This window comes from Cyanistes caeruleus, chromosome 1 (assembly GCF_971803275.1).
Source record: "Cyanistes caeruleus chromosome 1, bCyaCae1.hap1.1, whole genome shotgun sequence".
Lineage (NCBI taxonomy): Eukaryota > Metazoa > Chordata > Aves > Passeriformes > Paridae > Cyanistes > Cyanistes caeruleus.
The window spans coordinates 105,660,363-105,683,774 of record NC_141701.1 but is presented as its reverse complement, the minus strand read 5'-3'; the positions used below and the strand labels follow the sequence as shown (position 1 = coordinate 105,683,774).

Here is a 23,412-nt window from a genome sequence, read left to right as displayed (position 1 = left end):
TTTTTTCACTCCAGTTTTGTATTTTAGTAAAGTGTCTTAAATGAAGTTCTTTTCCTCCCTTTCACTGCTCATGGACTTGTCTTTTTCACTGTTTTTCCTGCTGTATTTCCATTTTCTTTGTATTATTCAGAAGCCAGATCAAATAGTTTCACTTTGGGGCAAAGACATGAATCAAGATAGGAATTTTTTAATCAGAGATGGGAGAGGAAGACTAGGTGTGGCTGGCAACTAAATCTACGTGTAGAATTGAACTCAGGAACAAACCAGGATGTGGTTTGAAACTCAGTGCTAGAGGGCAAGGCTTCATTACTACTTTTTCTGGAGGAGAGAAGAAGAAATCCTTTAGGACACAAACTACATCAGTGTCAAGCAAACTAAATCAAACCCAGCTGACCCACAACCCACCCAAATTCATCTGAAAAGGAGAGTTGCAACCTCTTACTACCCAGTAGCTGTTCAGTGATACCCATATGGAAATGACAGTGGTCCTGCCCATGTCTATCTACTTTGCTACATGCAGTTAAGGGGACCCAACACAGAGATTTATGGAAAGGTTTAATCTCTTCCCTAAAATCACTGGAAATACTTTGCTGCCTTAACAGAGCCAAGTTCAAGGCCCTGGAGATGGTGCTATCACACTTAAACTCAGTTTTTCTTCTGTTTATTAATGTTTATACTAGAGAAGAAACAGCCAGCACTTCAGAACACACTGGTCAAGGGAAGCTGTGCTTTTCAGAACACTCATGGATAATATAATCCTTACAGTGCTTTGCTTGTTTCTGTCAAAGAGGTAGAACTTTATCAATGCTCCTGTACCTCCAGTTAGCTCTTGAATCCCGTTAAACACTCACCTTTTTATTAAAGACAGGAGGTTTCCTGAAGAACCACCTGATCACACACAGGGGGAACAAGAGAAATAGTACAACATTATTATAGTGACAAAAACCCCATGAATGCAAAATCAAATTTCATTGCACATTTCCAAGAATGTAGAAGCACTAAAAGTAAAAATGGAGCAACAGTTCATCTCTGTAACCATTTTAGGTGTTGGCACTAAGAAGTAAAGCTATATCCAGGGACCTGCTGCTTTCTTATCTGAATTGCACACTTCAGCCTGTAGAAAATCAAATACTTTTAAGTGCAGGGTTGTTTGGATCTGGCTTTTTAATCTAGATCTGGCGGCTTCTTCCCATCTGTTGAACATAGTAGTCTCCTGTAAACCAGCCAACCTGACTTGTCAACAGTCAATCTATTTTAACTTTCCCTATAAATTGCACAGGGAACTGTTCTCGCTCTTTAGCTGTGAGAGTAAGTGTCTCACAGCTATCATTGGGACTGGTTCAGGTCCTAAACATAGGAACCAAGTGCCATTTTTGACATCCCAGAGTATCCAAGACACTTGCAGCAGGGCTCGCAGATACATCACAAGATGCATGAGAGATTGTGCACTTCTGGAGAGGCAGCTGGAGGTAGAAAAGATACCATAAAGCATCTTAAATAGCTGTAGACACCAGTATTTGGGTTCCTGCACTGCTCTCCCCACGAGTGTCAGACTTAGAAAAAGTAGTATTAGGCCTGTTTTACTCCTCTCAAGAGGCTCCACATTTCAATCGCAATTCACTCAAAGGGTTGGATGAAAATATTTCCTCCTTGAGGAAAGGAGCTGGCTACACCAAAGCATCTGTGAGCTCTGTAATATTTCATTTATGTTTTGAATGAGAAAAGCATTCCCACTTAGTAATTAAGTAATTTAATTAGTAATTTAAGTGCATTAAACTTATTAGCAGGTCTTTAAAGGCTATGCATGTTCATCCCAACCACCCCCAGCACACAAATCAAACTCCATCACCTGCAGCACAAGAGGGATAGCAAACGAGGAGCTAAAATACTCTGTGCTTTGGTCAAGATGAGACTAGGTCTGTGATTGCAAGAAACTCACCTCATGGCAATGTACAGTAACATAAACTTCAGAGAAGCAGATCCTACAGGTAGTACTTGCTATTATTTAGCAGTATTTTCACTTTATTCTCTTTTTTCATTCCTTCTCCCCTTGTATTATCCTTCTCCTATTCTCAGCTCAACTCTTCCCTGGTCTCTCTCTCTTCTCTTTTCTGCATTGTGCTTCTGAGGCTTGCTTTGAGGAGTAAATCCTGTCCTCCCTGCAGCTCTTGAGGGGAAACTTGTGGACAGAACATCATTAAATCCCTGCTGGATTGGTATGGGGGAAGAGATCTGAGAGATAAACCCCTAAGGTAGCAACAATACACTTTGCATTTTGATAGTGATGCCTTTGTTATTGTCACTCACAATGATGCCAACCATATATATCAAGGCATCCTTTATGTTTTAAATAATCCAGTTTTTCCAAGCTAAAAATGAAATGTATCAGTCTGCTGCTTCTGTCCTGGGGGTTGCTGATCCATTCAGAATTCCAGCCCTTCTGTTGAGAAGCTCTTCACAGCAGGGCAAGAGCCCCACAAAAACCTTCGAAACTATGGCTTGGAACATAACTACTAACATTTTGGTTTTTTCTGTTTAATAGTCCTTCTTTCAGCTAGAGCTGAACTCCCTCTGTTTAAGCCATTCTGTCTCAAGACTCCCTGGACTGTGGCTGCAGTTTGAGCATAAATAAACTAGTGGGACCTCTAGAAATTAAAAGGATTTACAACAAAAGCAATAAGCTGTTCTTGGGTATGTATTACCTCCACAAGCATGGGTAGTTATAAGCAGCCCTATGGAAAGCATTAGAACAACTACAAATCAAAGCATCAAGGAAATTAATGGGATTTTTAGAAAACAGTTTTCATGGGTAAATTGAGTCTTCAAGGAAGCTTTTGTGATACAGGATGAAGTCTGTGATGAAAACATTTGAGAGAGAAAAGGAGACAAAGTAGAACAGTTACCCTTATACTGTTGAATGTCATGGAATCTCCCCCTGGATCTTTCCTGCCTCTCTCTCTCTGTTTCTTCCCAAGTATTCTCAGACCAGTGTTTTGGTTTTTTTTTTTTAGTTTTGGTTGAGAAATCAAGGTTAGGTTTGCTTACAGTTGTGAGGAAGGTTCTACCACATCCAGAAGATAATGGGATTTCTTAAGAAAGGGAAGGCAGAAATGCTGTTAGCATGGAGGCTGGGGAAGCCTTTCTCCCCAGTGAAGATTCATGTCCTGAGAAGAGCAGTGGTGGAATGTCCCTGTGTTGAATCTGACACAGTGCTGGTGCTTTTGTAGGGGAGCTGGACAGGAACATTGCTCTTGGTGCCTGGCTTGGCTTGCCATCCCTAGGCTCTAGCCCTTGGCTGCACATCTCCTCCACCAGATCAGCATCCTTTCCTTGCACACATGTTCCAGAGGAAGGTTTAGTTGTCCCAGGTGGGGTTAGGTCAGGCTGGTGGCCAGCTGTTTGCTTTATTGACACTGAGGGTGGCTTTTAAAATCCTCCCATTCTGGGAAACTATTACTCCAAATGAGGCAATAAAAGTGAACCTTTATAATGTAATGTCAGTGTGATGATATAGAGAAGATAGCCTGAATTCTTCTCTCGCTGGTAATTTTTCCCTTTTTTAAATTCACTTCTTAATTTTCTGCAGTCTTTTGCCCTGACACAGGCTCACCTCTTTTTATATCCTGCAGGTGTCTGTAGTGTAAGTGGAAAGGGGATATGTGGAGAGAAAAACAAATCATGAACACAGAGATTATAAAAAAATCTACAAGGGAATTGGGAAAAGGAAGCACATGAAGTACATTAATGTAAAAAGGGCAGAAGATAGTTAGGGTATTAGGTACTGATACAAACTGGATATAAATGAGAACTATTAGCACCTAGTCATCCTTGACCATCTAGTTTGGCCCTTTTTAAAGTTCTCCCTCACCAGAAAGCCCACCTGGGGCAATGCAATGATGGAAGCCACCAACTTTAGTGCCCTGAAACTTACAGGCAAGGAAGTCAGAAGCACCTGACTGATGACACCAAAGATGTTATAAAACATTTTCACAGAAGACTCAAAGCCTCAGGAGCCCCATGTGTACCACAGGAAGGAGGAAGACATATGAGAGGCGTTGCTGGTGTCTTTGGTGCTGGCACCAGAATGCAATTTTGAAGGTGCAAATGCCCACCTGAGCCTGGAAGTGATCCCCGCATCATGATACCTGTCTGTGCAACCTCTTCTGCCTGGTAAGATCACAGACTCGTGGAATCACAGAATTTCTAGGGTTTAAAGGGACTTCTGGAGATCACCTGGTCCAACCCCTCTGCCAAGGCAGGGTCACCTAGAGCAGGTGACACAGGAGCACATCCAGCTGGGGTTGGAATGGCTCCAGAGAGGGAGACTCCATGAACTCCCTGGGCAGCCTGATCCAGTGCTCTGCCACCCTCAATGGAAAGAAGTTCTTCCTCATGGTGAGCTGAAACTTCTTATATTTTATCTTACTGCCATTGCTCCTCATCCTGTTGCTGGGCACCACCAAAAAGACTCCAGCAATGTCCTCTTGGCACCTGCCTTAGAGATATTTATATGTGTCTGTTGGAGGTGGAGGGCTGGGGCAGATCCTTTCTGATCCAAATTTTTTTTCAGGAAATTCCAACCATTTAATAAGTTTCTAAGTAGTTCTAGAGGCAGCAGGGCTCCTCATTTGTAGCCAGCATGAATCATCTGCTGGAAAGGAAGAACATCCCATATAGCTAAATTATCTACCCGAGGAAAATAAATTTTCCCAAGCTTCTGCAGCCAGTTTTCTGAAGCATGAAAATTAATTAAATACAATAGAAACAAAAAGGCATAATCACAGCATAATCAAGTGTCTTTTAAACCTGCTGTTAGGGACATCAGCTAATCCAAGACACAAAAGCTAACATCATAAAGCTCAATTTATAAGGAAGACTACTGCCACCCCTTCACACCACCCCTCTGTCAGCTCAGGATTTCTTGTTTGCCTTCATTCCTTTGGTTTAAGGTTTTCACTCCTTGATAGCAAGTGTTTTGTTTTCTTTTTAATTTTCTCTCTAAACAGAGCTAAGATTAATTAAATGAAAACCTGTGTTCTTGTACCAGAACTATCTTTAAGTTTAAACCATTCTTCACTCTCTGTGGCGTTTATGCCTCAAAGAAATTCAAAATGGTAATGCCTTTTAATTAATGCTTTTCTCAAATGTCAGCATGTCATATCATCCCTTCAGAAATCTCCATTGCCCTAATCCTCCCAAAAGCATTGCCCTGTGTCCCTGTCAAGGTCAGTCCTCCCTAGATAAATGGGACCAAAATCTGAGGTTTTATCAGGGCTTGTGGGAGGAAGGACTGTCTCCCTGTCTCTAGAGAAAATGCCATGCATGATACATCTTGCAACCTTCTTATTATCTTTCCTCTGCTACCCTGCACTTCTGATGGTTTCTTGGAATTTTTCTTTGCACCCCAAAGGCTCCACCACCTCTGGCTGATGGGTAACAAGTTTATAGAGAAGTCTTATCATTACTTCTGTCATGCATGTTTTGTACATTGGTATTTGCTTCAATTCCTGCCACTGCTGTTCCCAAGCTCATTTAAATTATTCCTGTGTAAGGATGTGTCCCACTCCAGGATGGTTAACACTTTGCAATTTAGCATCATTCACAGAAGCCATCAAGCATGTGCTTTAGTCTTGGTCTCCAAATGCTAAGCAGCATCAGCCTCAGGAGAGATGCAGGAGGGACAGGGCTTCACTCTCAAACCCACTGCTCTTCCCTGCTTAGCTGCTTCTCTACCCACTTCTTATTTCTGGTATTAATCTTCCTCTTCTTCACTGCACACTGGAGTAGCATACAAGATACTTTCCTTAGTTCTTGGTAGATCAGGTCTGCTACATATTTATATGCATATTATATATATATATATATATATTTTTTTTTTTTAATAGAAAGATGATGTGTACCAGCCCCCAAAAATAATAAAAACACAACGGTGTTAAGTTTTGATCTTTGTCTGCTCAGTGTCAAGCTTTGTTTATGTCTTTGATTACTTGTAAAAAATCGGTTCTGAGAGCACATTAAGATGGCAGCACCACTGGGTTAAATAAGTTCTGAGTTAAGTAACTGCAGTTTTTTATTTTTCTGTAAGAAATGCAAACAACTAAGAAGGGGCTTCTCTTTGTTCGTGACAGATGCTCATTATTGCAGCATCAATTGTCAGCACTAGTGATGTTAAAATAACAAAACAAAAAAATAATAGTAATAATTATAATAATAATAATAATAATAATAGTTTTAAAAAGTTAACATACCATTTTGGGAAATGTTCTGCAAGTCTCTGTGATTACAGCGATTTCTCTTGCGTAAACGTAGATACAGAGAGTCTGTCCACCCTCTGAAATAAATTGAGAAAATGCAAACTACTAAAGTCATATGATAATGATGAAAATACAGCTGATATTAAAAATGAAGTATGTTCTTGTCTCTGAAAAACTCAGTACCCCAGTTATATATAAATCTCTATTTCACCATCTCTCTTTTTTTGTGGTCATAAATCTTTTTAATCTTGAACAGGGTGGCCTAAAATAAAGAAAAGATATCTGCTCAGAAACTATAAATTGATAAAGAGTTTCTCTGACATTGTTCCATCCAGGAACAATGCTTTTATCCTGGTCTTGCAGATAAGGTGTTTAAAAACCTTTTTGATATACATTATTTATCAAAACAATTTTGTTGGTTGTTCACAGATTGACTTTTCAATTGGTTGTTATGGAACAGCAAGTAAAAGAGAAGAAATATTGGCAGAGCAATAATTTCCCAACATCATAAATCTTGGACAGATTAATCTGAAAACAGGTTATGACTGTTATAAGTTCTATCTTTTATTTTTGTACTGCTGAGAAAAATGAAAAAAACCCCAAAACAAATGAAAAGGATGAAAGCCCAAAGGGTGATGAGAAGACCAAGCTCCCAGCCATGAGTACATGGTCATTTCTATCTGGGCTGCAATTGTTTGTTTGGTTTTTGTTGTCTTTCAGGAGTGGAAGAGATTAAAAACTGAACACTGGACCAAGACTTATCACTGACAACTTCAGGGGCCGTTCTAAGCTCAGATCACTTGTGAGCTTCAGATTCTCTGGAGCCCAGACAAGTGCTGTGTACTGGGAGGCTGGGCATTCTGACAGACTTTTAAATGTCAGTTTTGCTATGGCTCTGATGGAGAAGGCTGCATAGATTTCTCCTGTTGGCTTGCCAAGTAGTAAACTGCCTTAAAGCAGATACTGTGTGAATGTAGCTGAGGCTGAGAGCCTGGATTTTGCTCAGGGAGCAAAAAAGAAACAAAAAGTCCGAGTATATGGCGCAACAGATATTTTTCCTAGAAAAAAAAGTTATTCTGCCAGCTTTTAAATTCTGCTGGTTAGAAAGCTTCTTCAGGCTTGACCCATGCTTGGTTTGGCATTCAGATGTATTCCTATCCTAAATATAAAAAAAAAATAAATCTGAAACTCAGACCAGGCACTGGTTGATGTTGTATCCTACAGCTCCTTCAGGATTCAAAGGTCTCTTAATGCTGGCCAGAGAAAGGATTAATAAAAAGATTTATTTTTTTTTCTTTAACTTCACAGTTAAAACTGCAGGCATTTCAAGGTGTTTTGTGTTTGGACTTTTTTTTTCCCTTCCCTTCTGGCAGAGACTTACTTTTTTTCCTCTATCCCTGCAATCTTACCCATCCACATGAGCCAAACTAACACAGCAAATTGGGTCACAGATTCTTTCAAATTCTCCTTTTGCCATTTCCCTCTAAATGTGGTTAAAAAAAAAAAATAAAAAATATGTGGGAGGGGGAGAAGAAAGATTTCCCCCCAGTAGGGAACCCTATGAAATAATCATGGGGATACCCTATATTTCACTGTTTCAGCAGCAACTCGAGTAAGAGAGGAAGGTTAAAAAAAACCCCAAAACCAAAAGAAAAGAGAAAAGCTGATTTTTGTTACTTTCAGCAGTGCTCTCCTTCCCCTGAATTTTGTAAAAAACTAGTTTATCTTTTATTTCTTTGAGGTTTTTCTCCTCCTAAATGGCAGTTTGACCAGTTCTAAAACCTACCCTGAATTTCGGGATGACTTGCTTATATATTTAAAATATATTTTAAAAACCTAGATCCAGGGTTGATCTTTGTTTTAGAAAGAGCAGATGCAGAGCTGAATAGTATTTTTCTCTTTCCTTTCAAGCACTACTTTGGTTTTTTTTCCTTGCTGTGCTCTGAGAGACCTGGAGACTTGCTAGGAGTTGGCCACCCTGTCTGTTTGCTTACCCAATGGTGGAATTCAGAAATCCAGTGATCTCTGAGAACTGGGGCCAGTCAAGCTCATCACTGAAAGCCATGGGGAGATTAGCAAATGATTTCTGAAAGAGAAATTTTTAAATCAAACCAGTTTCACCCTCACAGACACAAAATCCTCTTAGCAAATTTGGACACCTCTTAGCAGGAGCGTTAGCCAGACAGCAGCAATTGTAACTACTGCTAGTAGTGCTAATTATGTATACATATACTTTAAAAGATGGCTTTTATAAGACAGGAATATGAAGAGACAGAGGAAGAAAAAGCAGAGGAGATATCTGAATTGCAGGTCTTAGCACCCTTTTTTCCTGAAAGAGTCCAAAACTCCTCCTGGAAGAGTCTAAAACTCCTCCTTACATGAGCAGGTACTGCAGGTGCAGACCCCCAAGGCAGCAGCGGATTTCTCCAGCTTCTGTCCTGCCCAAAGGTGTGTCAGCCTTGGGCACGGGAAGAGATGATAGTGTGATGTCCCCAGGGAATATGGCAAAGGCATAATGTCAAATTCTCTCAAAGCTCCCCTGCCCTCTGCAGCAGGATGAGCTGAGAACATCCTGTCCCCTGAGAAACTCTGCCTGGTCCTCACGAAATTTTGGGGATTTTCAGCACTAAAGCAACAAAGTCAGAAAGGCCTCTGAACATGGCAGGGACAAGGGAGAAGAACACATCATCTGACATCACCTTCCTGTGCAAATACATGCATCCTTTACCCTTCTCTGTTTTGCTGATATTAGTCCCTAATGCTTTTTTACAGCAACTGCCCCTGTGAAAGCCTCTCTACAGATGCAAGTCATGTTGCACATTTGAAAAACAGTGCCCTGTTCATTTCTATTTTGTTTTCTGAATGTCTCAAAAAACATGAAAGGTTAGGAAAATAGCCTTGATAAATTGTGCCGCCTCAGAAGGACAGAATGTGGAGTAAATTTCCAGCTTCTCCTAGTCTGGGGTATGCTTGCAAAGACAAATGTATAAATCCAGTGTGCTCATAAAGAGGAAAAACTGCTGATGAAAAAGGTAATAACCAAAAGAAGGTCAAAACATAAAATCAGAGAACCTACAGCCTGGTTTAATCCATATAATTTATTAGCTTCATTTTCTCTTCAAGCAATTCTGGGGTTTCCTTAAGACCTCCCTGCTATAAACAACAAGCAGGTGGGTAATTCTTTATCCAGGAGGGTCAGAGTAACTGTGAGTAGAGCTGGAACAGAGCTAAATTTTTGTGCTCCCCACCAAGTTCTAATTCCCAGAAAATTATTATTTAGGTGAATGGGAGCTATACTTGAGGATATGGGTTGACTATAAGGGTTTTGACTGTAAGAGGATGGAGGGAGATGCAGGGAAAAGGGATAAAAGGCAAGTAAAGGGGGGGTTGTAGGGGACAGGAAATCCTGAAGCCATGCTCTGAGCAGTCTAATGCACAGCAGATGCCAGTTTAAAGCATGCAACAGCACATTTGACCCGCTTACACTACATTAGTTACCAAGGTGAAAAGGGGCCTGTCTTAATTATCTTTAGTCGTTCTCTCTCTCTCTTTCTCACACACATACATATATGTGTCCTTGTGTGTATGTGTACATACATATAAAAAAACAATATTCATTTTTTAGGGCTGCAGGGAAGCATCAAATTTGCCTTCAAATCTGTTAGTTTTGTGTGCAAGCAGGCACTTAATCCAAGGGCACAGCTATGAGCAGAAGTGGAGGGATACAGCATAGCTTGGCCATTTGCAGTATTTTCCTCCTCTCAGGTTTGCATTAGAGGTGAAAGAAACAGTCACCTAGCATAGGAAAAACCCTGCAGATATGATCTCTTATAAGTGACACTTATATTAAAGTATAAAAGAGAAAAGAATGATTTAATACTTTTTAAACAAATCATTTTATGAACAATTCTCTCATTATTTCCCTTTGACACTCCAAAACAATATCTTCATTGGACAAGTACCAGTAATTTTTAACTGTTTGAGTTTTTTTCCCCCTAAAACTTGGCTTAAATATTAATTTTCCAGAACCTAATTGAGCTGCAAATTGATTTGAAGAGGAACATTTGAGCCCAAAATTATAGTTGAATTTGAAAACTGTGTATACATTTAGCATTGACACTGTTCCAGCAAAGCACTTAAGGGCCAGACTTTTGAAGATATTTCAGGTCCAAAGGGTGAAGATGAGTAGTTAATGGAAAATTCAGAAGAGTGCTGAACCTTAAACTCTGCATTGATGTAGCTTGGAAAGTACAGCCTAGCAGACTGTGTTGCTTAGTCTCAGATGCAAATGTGTCCCACTCTAGAGGTGCAACTGTGTTGACTTTTAGCATAAAACTCTCTTGAGCACAGCCTTGTTTAAATACCATTCCCTAGACTATTCTGGCTGAGAAACCTACTTCAGCCCACGTGCCAGATTTTAGCAGAGAATCAGTAGAAAATTATTCCAGCCTAGCTTCAAATGCCATATTTTAGCCTCAAATGCTTTAGAGGGGTCTCATTTCAGTGAACATCCTCCTCTCCTAGATGGAGCTACCTTCTCCTACCTTGAAGCACGTGGCAGCCAAAGCCATGGCTGGTGCTGAACACACACATGTCAAGCTGTGCTTAAGGTTCAGGGTTGCTGTGGCAGGAGATTTGCAAAATCAGAATACAAAAGGGCACTGGAAACCTAACATTCATACAAGCCTTTAGAAATGTCAATCCTGGAAAATCTGAAATCATTGAGGTGTACCTTAATTTGAAGGAAAAATGGGTGTTTCCTTTTAAAATTATTTTAATGCTGTTCAGATCCTGGTGAGAGTACTAAATACCACAGACAACTTTATTATTCTGTGTATACAAATAAGCAAACCTTAAGCTCTTGAGAAAAACACAACCTATCTTTTCTAAAAGCACGAATTGCATTTCTGATCTGTAAAGCTGCAAGGGACAGAGGTTTGAAATTGAAAAAAATATTACTTTATTTCCCACAAAATGCAATATCTTACTCATGACAATACTAGATTAGAGAAATGTGCCTGCATGTCACTGGATCTAGAGGAATGCTAGCTAATGTTTTTAAAAAGAATTTCACACATCAAACTCGTGTTTTTTCCTAGTGGTGCAAAAAAGAAGTGAGTGGGATAAGTGTTCAGGACATCCCGAATCCACATTTAAGGAAACGATGAATTCTGCTAATAGGAAATAAATAATATGAAACAGTTACTTCAGTGATACCTGATAACCCCTCGAGTTTGTGGGCAACTATGTATCTGCTGCACTATGGATAAATGTAAGATTTATTTTTCTCTTTATTCAGCAACAAAATAGAGATCCAACAGTTTTAAATTGCATCTTTCTAGAAAGGGTATTATTTCCATCACATTTATAAATATAGCGTTTTTACCTCAAAATAAAAATGTCTCTAAAATAAGATATGGAAGTTGCTTCTATTCCAGACATACAACAGAAAAATGCTGTAATTAGTAGCTATTTGGAATTCAATTGTAAGCAGATGGACAGAGCAGCAGGAGCACAATATCCATCGCTAGACATACCAGTGTTTTCAATATAAGCTTTCTGCAAAAAACCCTCTACCTCAAAAAACCCTCAATACTTCTTCTGCTTTGCTAAACCTTATAAAGTGCATGTCTACTGCATTACACTTCATTTTTAGCATCCAAATTTTCAGGTTAAAGGATTGAACATTCAGCTCAATTCTTGCTGAAACCCTTAAAAGAAAAGTCTGGCAAACCCAAGAGCTATTGATAACCAGAAAGCCAAAATAAAGTTGACTCAACCCCTTCTTAGAGATGTACAATTCTCTTTGTGTAAGGTACCTGTGACTGCCCCTTTATAGGAAAGTGTGGTGGTTTTTTTGTTGCTTGGTTTGTTTGTTTGATTGTTTGTTTCAACTGTAGAAATAGCATGCTTGAGCTGCAGTTTTCAAAGGTGTTTCTTATCTTTCTTACCCATTACTCATAATGGGTATTTTCCACACCAAGTAATGTCTCCATGGGCTCTTTGTGGGAAGAACTTACTCTGAGAGGGATGCTAACTGTATGTGTGACTGGCTCATAAGTAAGGGTTCTGGAAATAGCACTGGAAAACAAGAGTGCCCTCTCTGATATTTAGCATGCCAGAGGACTTGATATGGGAAAAGCAAATGATGCAACTTGATGCATCCCATGCAACATGAGATGCATAACAGAGCATCTTATAAATAAGCATGTCCCCCTGCACCAGATTACACTGGGGGTTATGACCCTTACAGGGCAAAGCTAAGAGGGCAGTAAGTTCCTAATTAGACCAAGAAACCCAAAATCCAGTGTATAGCATCTTCCCAACAATGCTCTTCAAGTCAATGGCATGGACATATGAATTCCAAAGCTGTTCATCCTAAATACCCATCTTGTCACCCCCATGTTGAATATCCAGCTACCCAAACAACATCCTGAGTGAATTTCTCATTCACATTCTCTTTCTTTCCTTACTCATCATAGCCTCTCCTCTGCAAGGCAGACTATGTGCAGCAAAATCAAAAAACAACCATTTCATTAAGAGGCAGAGCCTCTTAATGAAATACTCAGCATCTCTCCCAAAAAATTATTTCTGCACCTAATTAGCTTTAAAACTGGAATTAACAGCTGCCACTAATGTAGTGCTGATCAGCAGATGGGCCCACTGAATCTTTACCAAGTGCAAATTTTACTTTATACTTGTATGTGTAAATTTTACTTTACACTTGTATGTGTAAACCTGTAAAAGGATAAACATGAATAAGAAATATGTGAAATATAGAAAGCAAATGAAATAAATAAGTAAAAATATAGAAAAATATTAAAGTAATAAAATAATACACTGAATAAATCTGAATTAACAGGCACACAGCTTTTTCCTGTACATATGATCTGGACAGGGCAAGGGCAAGGAAGTGCTATTTGAAATTCCATGTAGAGGTTTGAGATTCCATTGAAATGGAAATTAAAGCTTTGAACTTACTCTAGTATTGACTGTGGATAAAATAATTTGAGAAACTAATATTTTTATGTGTCTTATAAAAGACATTTTGGCAGAATCAAAGACAAAGTGCCTTGAGTTAGACAACACAAGGGAACAGCAGGTACACAAAGCTGATGCCATAACCTCTCCTTTCCAAGGCCTAACTTCAAATTCTTGCTGTGGTCCCAGATTAAAGATGTTTCCTGTAAGATTAGGACACAGACTTTCTGCATTCTCTCTGGTCAAAAAGCCATCCCTGGATGTGCTTCAAAATTCTCCTTGAGGGAAGCCTTGCACTGAGAAATCACTGAAGCCAGTTAATTTGTTAATTAAGCCTAGAGATGAAGGATATTTGCCAGTGGCATTTAATACAACACAAGAGACAACAGTATTGCACCTTCAGAACCCCAAGGCTGTTAAATTGCTGCTGTTGACATTCTCCACAGAGAAAGCAAGACTCAGAGGACAAGAAAAAGGAAGAGGCAGTGGTAAAGTCTGAATTAGTTCATAAATGGTATTTCTAGCACTTTTGTGCTCAGGTGACGACTTTTGCGCTCATGGTGAGCTCCAAATTAAATAACTTTTCACTTTTGCTAGATTTTAATCACAGATAATAGTTTTTATACAACTGAGATCTCTGTATGTCTGCATTAATATTTAGCAGAGGTAGTTTTGTCAGGTTGGTAGGAAAGCTTGGAAATTGTTCTAGAAAAACCTGGCTGTTTCCTATCCCAGACCTCACAAATATTTTTTAGGCTTAACATAGAGTTAGTTACCTACCCATGCAAGCTGCTCTACACTGCACTGCTGTCACTCATCACAGTAACAAAGAGCCTCCAAAACTCACTTTTGTAATCTGCATTCCAGCTCCCAACCTTGAAGCTTGTGCCTTGGCATGCTATTAGCAAACCTTGACCCATTCAGTTGATGGCTCAGCAAGCTTCAAGCAAAAGAAATTCTTTCTAAATCTTCATTACAGTGATAATAAAATGCTGACATAGTCTAAAACTGGCCTTGCCTACATGGCTTTACTACCAGTGTTACTGTCAGAACCATCTTCACCATCAGTATTATGATCATCTTTATTAGATAATCTCAATTATCGTTAGTGCTAATTTATTATGTTCCTCATCAGCTCTGTCATCAGTGTCATTCATCTAATTGTTGCTCATAAGCATTTAACAAAGAAAAACAATGGCTAATCTGCAACATTTAAATCAGCTCCGGGAGCAAAAGTGGAAAAAACCCCATGAAAGTTCCAGACCTTCCACAGCACTGCAACCACTAACAGTCTGGAAAAAGAATTGCTCTCCAGAAAATTCTGCAACCTTATTCTACAGATACCAGTGGATGAGTAGAAGGTTTTCATCAGGAAAGGTGGGCAGTGATGATCTATCTGCTCACTCCTGTGCAACAGACCCTTGTGCAGAGAAGGACAAGGTACAGTCCTCCCTGGCTAGGGACTGACAGCACTCCAGGACAGGAGACAACAGTGAAGGTCAGGAACATATAATTTATGTGCATTTATCTCCATCCCATAATTGCAGTTTTCTGGAATGATCTTTTCCTCTCAATTATTTCATTATATGCCAGTGAACTGCAACAGTCTCAGTACAGTTCACAACCAGGTGCATTTTGCTGCTTTTTGAAAATAGCAAATGCCACCCAAGGATAGGCATCAGTGTGGCAGTGATATTTTATGGTCACAGGAACTTTTCCCTTAAGGACAAATCTATTATAAATACTTGGATGATCCACAAACACCTGCGAATACATTTTTTCAACAATGCTCAAAAACAGGACACTGGAGTTGTGAACCTATTTCACATATGCCACAGGATGAGGCAAAACAATCCAGGGCACGTCATTTCAAAGCCAGATTCCTAAAGCAGAAATTCCCCAGCTGTCAGCGGGGTCACTTCTGCAAGCGCTCTCCCAGCAAGGAGCCATCCCAACCAGCCTGCTAATGGAAGGTCTGATCCCACAGACAGCACGGCTCTCCTTGAGCCGCAGGCACGTGCGTGGAAAGCCAGATGTCCTGGTTTGTGTCTCTGGCACGGCACCAGGACACTGCAGCCAAACTCTTCCCTGACCCAATTGCACAGATGTCGGAGGAGCGGCGGTAGCACAGGGCTGTGCTTTTTTATCTTCATAGGAGCAGATGCGGGAGGGGACTGATACACGTGAGACCATAACTACAAATTCCAGTGCAGTGAAGCATTTTGCACTTGTTTCCCCTTGGCAACCTTGTCAGCACAGCAGAGAAAGCAAGCGGCAATGAGTGGTTTTTGGGGAGCTGAATGTGACTGCTCACCGCTGACATCTGCGTGACGGTCATCCACTCGGGAGGGATGTGGAAGTGCGCGCCGGCCGAGTCTCCCAAGAGCACGACCCCTTTTGAGTCTGCACCTGATGGATGCATTTTGTTAGTCACATGGGCAGGAAGAGCAAACCGAGACCGAGCTTGGAGAGTGCTCAAAGAGGAACAGCAGTAGCAGCTGATGGAGTCACAGGGTGACTGACTACACCACTCTTCACGTGGCTTCAATGTTCAGACGCTGCAATAGGATTTTCACTCCATCTGCAGCAGAAACCATCTAACAGGCATTTGCCAGCAACCCTAGAGAAACAGCTGGGGACTGGGCATGAAAAACAGGGGGAGGTCTTGCTAATAGGAAAAGAATCCTGGTTGTGTTCAAATTGTGTGTTATTTCAGCAGAGGTTCTGCTGTGCAGACAGTGTTTATTTTTACTATTCATAGATTATGCATTAAAAAGTACTTAAACATTTAGGGAAATCGGATTACTCAGAAAATTGCTCAAAGCTCCTTATAACAGAACTGGGTGGTGGATGTGCTACTCATGAGTATTTCTGCTAGAGCAATCTGTCTGGTTTATAATTAATGTCGCTTAACATTTGTAGATTAGCCTTTCATCTAAAAATGTTGAGGAGTCTTGCCAGGCAATGGTTCATCCCCAGGATACTGATTTCAGTGTAAGGTGAGGTGAGTGGCAGCTGCAGTCACTGCTGCTTTGTGAGGTTTTTACTTGTGCAAGGTGGACACACAGGCACCCACCCACATCACTGTCAGGCAGATCAGCTGATGCCATCACTTCACCCCTTTAAGGCCTTCTCTGGAAAAAAAAAAGTATCTTTTTATGGCAAGAGGTAAAACTGGACAAATGCAAATGTTAAGCTGCTTCCCTAAATCTCAAAGACATTAGTCTGGGTTAGACTTCAGGCACCAGAGAAGATGCAGAGGTGCCATCTCAGCTTGCTGCTGTCCCTGGTCTATGTATTCAGCTTCATTTCTGAGCTGACATTTAACAGGAAATTACCAGCAGCCTGTGTTTTTCAAGTTTCATCTTTACCCATCCTCAAGATTAAAAAAAAATCAATAATTTCGCTTTTTTTTCATGATGTTATAAAGCCTGTTGTCTTTCCCTTGCCTAGTGAATGTGCAAATACTGAAATATTTATAAAATTGAGACACATGGTTTCTTGTATTGACTCTAATGATTTACCTTTGCAGAATTTCTCCTCATAGGGAATTCCATCTTTTGGATCCACACCCTGTTGGAGAAGAGAAAGGGTATGTGCTATCTAGCACCTGAAGAATGGCAGTGCAAAACGAGAGGCTGAGAATTTAGCTGTTTTTGAATGTTTGCCTGCAGGAGGCACTGCCTCATAATAATGATGTTTTCCATTGCATTATTTCAGTAAGTATATGTACATTTAAATTAATCATCTAAGCTATAATTTAAACAACCATAAGCATCAATAAACAAACTTAATATCAGCTAATAAAACCATAATAAATAAGAAAGAAACATTTGTAAACTGAATCAAAGACTAAAGAGGACAAAAGAGAAGCAGCAATCGGGAAGGCACAATATCATTTACTTACCCATATGCCATTGCAGTTAGAGTCACTTTTTGCATCCCAATTATCAGGACTAAAATGGAGACACAGAAGGATAAGCAATGTCACCAAAAAAATTGGGAAATCAGGTCCCCAGTGCCACTTTTCACCAAGATTAAAAAGGAATTAGAAATTCATTTCTGCATGGAAGGGTAGGGTTTTTCCCCCCTTTGGATCTAGGAGGGGCAAATTTTTTGTCGCAAAATGCAAACGCAAAATGCTATATTAAATTAAAGTTAATACTGGAAGTTGCTGAATAAAACTTATCCTTTTAGTCAGTGGCACCTCTGGTCTGCCTAACCAATTTTATCTGCAGCTGCTTCAGAGAAAGGAAAGAAATGTGTGTACCACCCCTGCAAATGAGTCCCATCCCCGGTCTTGATCACCCCCTCTTGTCTCCCTCACAGTGAAATCAAGCAACAAGCAGTGATGTGCTGTCTAAGAGTATGGTCAAAACAAAATCTGGAGCTCAAAGCCACAATTAATAAGAAGAAGCCTTTAAAATAATTAAAATCTTTACCGCCTGCCAGGGTACACGGTTGTGTTTTTGTCGTCGCAGTCTCTGCCTCGCCAGTGATAGCCCCTCAATGTCTAAAGGCCGGGAGAAACACGCAGATAGGACAGCCATTATTACTCATGCACTTTTAATTTAAAATATCTAAAATGAGAATCTAACTCAAGGTGTAGGAATAAAACCTGGTAAACAGGTTGTATTCCAGAGTCCCTTTGCTAAGCTTTAATAAGTGACACCTAGCATGCTTTGGTGCAGAAATAAGACAAGCTGGCAATTTATTTTTCTTGTTTAATATGACTTTACTTCACCTCTTATTAATTCAGTAAACAACCACTCAGCAGCAGAGCAATTTGCTTCTGCAGGGAGCACAGTTTTATGTGTGCATTTCCCCAGGTGGCACACATGAATGATTGCTTTTTCATCCAGGAAAAAAACCCAGCATTTTATGACAAAAAACCCTTCCATTCATTTTATTCCTATACCTATTTTCACATGAATGGATAAGGCTTTGCAGAAAGTAGGAGGAATCCCAGAGACATCCTCATTATCAAGGGATTACTGTACCAAAGGAAAGGCTTTGCTTACTGGGAAAGTACTAAATTTATCTCCATCAAAATCTTCAAAAGGCAGTTTATTTCTTAGAACACTGTAAAAAAACAAAAACAAAACCCATAGTGTTAACATATGGAAAGGAATCTATTAAGAAAGTAAAAATCACAGTGAAGTGTACAGAACAGATAATGACTGGCATGATATTCACTGCTCTGTATTCTGTTGTGGCTCTGTTCTTGTGCTTCAGCAAAGTGAAACTGCCCAAAAGAGCAAATTCTTTATTTCAATATCCGCTGACTGAGCTCGGGAGGTGAGGCTGGTGGATTCCTGTATGGCTTCAATGTCAAACCTGCACTCTCTAAAACAAACCAGGACAACAAATCTGCGGTAAAAGGTTGGGGTTTTGTTTGGTAGGTTTGGTTTTGGGTGTTTGTTTTTTTTTTTTAGCTACAGAAAGAGGAAATTAAAAAACCAAAGAAGGTGAGAGAGAGAGTGCATGAGGGAGGGATCAGAAAAGCTGAGTTGAGCCCCTGCAATCCAACATATGATTTCCAATTTCATTCCCATTTCCACTCTCTGAGCTCACAGGGCTCAAACTCAGCTTATGTGTCCTGACTAACAGTTCAAAAGACACTTGCAAAGATTTTTCGTGTCAATCAACCCATTCCAAACAAACCTCTGATATTTGCAATTTCAATTAAATGAGCAGAAACAGGTGAGTAAAGTTAGTCTTGGCAGTTGAATCAGTCAAATATACAGCTGTTAATCCTGATTTATTCTTAGACCTGCTCGAGTATTCCTCCAAGTCATTGGAGTACATTGACAAATATGCTTTACAACTAATTGCCCAGCTCATGTCCTTGGCTTTTCTTAGAAACTGACTCAAAGCCAGCACTGTCATGAGTTGTTTTTCCTGGATGCCATCCACCTGACTTTCTTAAACACCTTGGGATTGTTCTATGCTTCACAACTGACATTAAATTCACGTTTCTCACAGAGTTATGAAGGTGCTGGTGGCCTTCCTGGACTGAGACATGGGCACCACAACTGGGTGAACAAATGAAATGAAGAAATTTTTTGGGGTCAGAAAATCTCAGGAGAAAGGTAGCTTCCTCTTGGAGATGTCACATCTGTGAGTATGTCACATATTTGAGCTCTGGGATGTGCTAAAAATGAGCAAATGGTTTAAACACTAAAACAACCCCAAGGATCCCTGTGAAGAACATTACTTACCTGAACTCTTGTGCAAGCTCCTTCTGTACTACCTAGATAATGGTTTTATAAAGGAAACCAACATAAGTAAAGTATGGGAAGCTCTGTTAGCTAAGGATGACTTTTGAAAGAAGCAAATTTACCATGTTCTGTTTCTGGTTAAGGACTGAAAATGTATACATACTATTTAATCTTCTCACACAGGTTAGCCAGAAGTGGAAATGCACATACACTTGAGAACCCCATGGAGCTTTTCTGGAGAGGAAGAAAAATAAAAGTAGATGGATGCATTAGTTCACAGAGGTGGTGCAGTTTGGGATATTAAGTGTCAGTAAATTACAGAGCTAAACCATGTATTTTCAGCCTAGAAACATTCAAAAATTCCAGGATGCTACATGCCAGAGGGTTTAGACCTGACACAGCAGTCAAGGATTAAGGCTGAGCATTTTACAAACCGACTGTTCTTGCTTTCAAAGACCTTTCCTCAAAAAAGAAAGAAAAAGTTCTGGTCTTCTCTCTATCTTCTCTCATGAAAGCAATTATTTTTTATTATTCTTTGTAAAAACCACTGTTCTCATGTTTGGTAAAGATGATGGCACCTGACACAGTGCAAAACTAGTGAAAGCCACACTCTTGGTGCCATGAGTCTGGTTTCTACATCCCAAAGGCCAGGGATGACTCCAAGAAGAGGAGAAACGAGAGGATCTGGGGTGTGCATGGAATACTTCTTGATTTTTTTAAATGAGATTTTTACCTGGAAATCTAGATTTTATCTTGGCCAAACCTGTAACATGTAAAAGACAGCTGCTGCTAGAAAAACTCCTTCAACATTAGTAGCCCATAACCTTGGGCCAATCCAGTTGATATTCCAGGTAGCCAGGAAGCTTCAGAAGCTGAAAGAGACCTTTCTGATGAATTGTGCTGCATGGCCAATTAATCCCACAAACATGCTGCTCGTGTGGCTTCACTGTAAGTTCAGTTGGTCTTGAAACACTGTGTGCTCAAGTGGTCTCTAAATGCAGAGGGCTAATTGGTGCACAGCCTAATTCTCTGTATTCACTGAGGCTACATTTACCATGTAAATATGGAGCAGATGGGCATTCTCATAACATTATGCAAAGAAGGGTAATCATTTATACAGACATGGCACTTGAAATCTCTGTCCTTGGACCTCATGTTACATACTTCATATACACAGAAAAAAAAGAGTTAAGGTAGCCCTCAACCTAGTGATATTACAACCCATGCCCAGTGTGAAACAGGAGCTCAGATACAGCTCAGGAGAGGCCAATGGGAGGATGTTACATACCATGTGGGTCTATAACCCCAAAAAGGACTATAAGGGAGACAAGAAACCTGAGAAAAAAAGCCACCAATTAACTCACACTCAAATGAAAAAAGTTTTAGTCACACTAGCTTGGAAGGGGAGGAGGTACTGGTGGAGTGAAAGGAGAAACCAGAACACAACCACAGAAGAATTGTGGAGAAAAAGCCAAAAGCAGCCAGGAGGTGGGACCTTTCCTTAGGCTGAAAGGCCAGCCTGGCCCCACTGCTGCACCTCCAGTTGCCCTCTGCACTTCCCCATCCCTCTGCACCTCTGTATTCAAGCTATTGGCTGTCTTAGGGCTGTGTCCTGCAGCATGGCTCTGTGTGTATGGTCAGGTGGGAAGAGAGCATGAGAGGTGCACAGACAAGGATGCCAGTTTTCTCAAAGAGATTTGCTAACCCAACACTTCCTGGAAAGAGGAAAATCACTTTCCCCCTCTTTCATGTAGGACTAATCCTGCCAGCAGAAGCATCAGAGACTCTTTAAGCCTTCCATCAGGCTGAGATTTGCAGGGTCTTCATCTGAGCTGTCAGCTTTTCACTTCAGCCTAAGTCACAATATGCAGAGCTTTTGAAGTTAAGGCACCTGGAGCCAAAACTGCACCAGAAAGACAAACTACAGGGCTTGCAAAAGATAAATACATAAATAAACCCTCCTTTTATTCTGCTCACAGGTTATTCTGCTCACTGCGCTAAAAGTTTACCCTTTGCTGTAAACAGAATAAAACCTTTCCTGCCTTTTTCTCAGCTAGTCTTTTGAAAATTCTTGCTGACTTGCTCTCCATTGGTTTCAAAGGAAGGTTATTCTGCAGTCCCAAAAACTGCCCGACTTTGGTGGGGGTGGATGCATGATGAAGACCTGGCAATGCTGTGGGTGTTGCTGAGGACCAGCTGCAGCAGCATTCCCAAGCCCAGCAGCCTCTGGCTCCACAGCCTTTTTATTCCCACAGCAGGTGGGACATGAGATCTGGAGGTAATGCTTCAGCTCTGCTTGGCATCATGCAGGAGAGTGGCTCATCTGCTCTTTGAGGGTTTCTTGGGCTACTTTCAAAAGGTAAGGAATACAGGTATAAAAAAAAGAGGGAATCTTTGTGGGAACTGTTGGGTCCTTCCCAGCAGAGACAGGCTATAATTGCAGCATGAGTTGTTGACAGAAGACGGACTACTTGCCCCTGTGTAACACGAGTGGGTGGGCAGGAGATCAGCTTATGTCCTCTGCCTGTCAGTTTGCTTTGGGCTCCTTCCATGGCTTCCCATTTGCCCCACTGCCAGACTGTGACTTGCAGGGACCTCGTAGTCACGACAGGATTGTACAAATGATGCCTGCTCTCATTAAATGACAGAACTCTAATCACCATTCTTTCGTTGCTATTGCTCAAAAATGCCCCTTAGTATCTTCTCCACCCACAAGAAAAGTTAATGCTAGAGGTATTCACAGTGATTGATAACACTAATATCCTATTCATTGCCTGTTAACATTCCCTAATGACATTTCTGTAATTATTTTAATTGGCTTTACTAAAAAGAATAACAATGAGCCCTAAATGCTTGTTGGTGTTTGTTTTAAGCCAGTGCCTTACAGATGGCTCACTCTTTTTAATGAACAGAGACATTTATTAGAATTTTTTGGAGTTGTGGCCACTTTCACTGCATCTCAACATCTGCTGAATACCTTTTCTTTTTCCCAAATTCAAAATGATCTTAAGAAATTCCAAGTAAATGTGAAATCCTGGGTTCCAGATGGATCTCCCATTCTCATTACAGCAGCCATCATCACATCTCTTTTTTTGTGCACAGTCACACATAGCTGCCATGCCAAGATGGGAGCAGTTAACTTGCAAGAACTTCTTGCAAACAAACATACAATGCAGCAAAAGCAACCAAAAGAGCAGATATGGGAAGAACTAACAGATCTAATTTGGTGTTTTGGTCTAGAATGAGCCAAAGCATGAAAGAGGCCAGATCAGTGTTTTTCTTTCTTCTTTGATGTGGATGCAGGGATGGCCAACCACAGCTGGGGTGTTTCTGGTTCCTCACCCACACAAAGACAGGTAATTTTTTCCGCTGGCAGTGAGAGCTCTCACTAAAGTGTATCTGCCTGTGCAGGTAACAGATCATAATTTGGCAGCCTTGAGACTGGGCAGGTGATTTCCTTAATATTACATCACATGCTGCTGCTCTGAGATGGGTACATGGCTTATGCAAGCATGATTTACACTGTGCTTCTTCCTTGAGATTCTCCTTTGTGTTTCTTACTGCATTGTTTTTCTGGATCTGAAAATAACTTCAGTCTGGATGAGTGGGAAACTGCAAGCTGAAGCAATGCCTCTAGAAATGTTATTTTCTATTTTCCAGGTTGAAAATAAGTTTCAGCCAGGGTCATTACAGGAAGCACACTAGGGATAACTGCAGGAGAGGCCTGAGCAAGTATACGATACGTGGTTTAATTTGAGCTGACCTTGCACTGTGCAGGAGGTTCGGAAATACATTGAAACCCAACTGTGACCTTTCTGCTTCCAGTCTGTTTGTCCTTCCTGCTGCCAAATAAGCAGCTAGGATCAGGAGGGGGCCAAGGGCCAATGGAGATTGAGAGAGGTATCAGGGCATTGAGCAGTTTTGAGGATACGGGAGAGTAAAGGCAAAATAGGAGA

The 23,412-nt window shown here is 40.6% G+C and overlaps 1 protein-coding gene across 1 annotated transcript in view; it reads right to left on the bottom strand.

The window, feature by feature from the left end:
* The window catches only part of AOAH (acyloxyacyl hydrolase), a 75,623-nt gene that overhangs the window by 23,118 nt on the left and 29,093 nt on the right, over positions 1-23,412 (bottom strand). The window contains exons 7-15 of the mRNA XM_023919428.2: positions 19,620-19,690; positions 18,257-18,317; positions 17,678-17,748; positions 17,143-17,191; positions 16,760-16,808; positions 15,550-15,644; positions 8,249-8,340; positions 6,249-6,331; positions 852-888 (exon numbers count right to left, since the gene is read on the bottom strand). Coding sequence (XP_023775196.2) covers positions 852-888; positions 6,249-6,331; positions 8,249-8,340; positions 15,550-15,644; positions 16,760-16,808; positions 17,143-17,191; positions 17,678-17,748; positions 18,257-18,317; positions 19,620-19,690 — 608 coding nt within the window. The remainder of the gene's footprint in view (positions 1-851; positions 889-6,248; positions 6,332-8,248; positions 8,341-15,549; positions 15,645-16,759; positions 16,809-17,142; positions 17,192-17,677; positions 17,749-18,256; positions 18,318-19,619; positions 19,691-23,412) is intronic.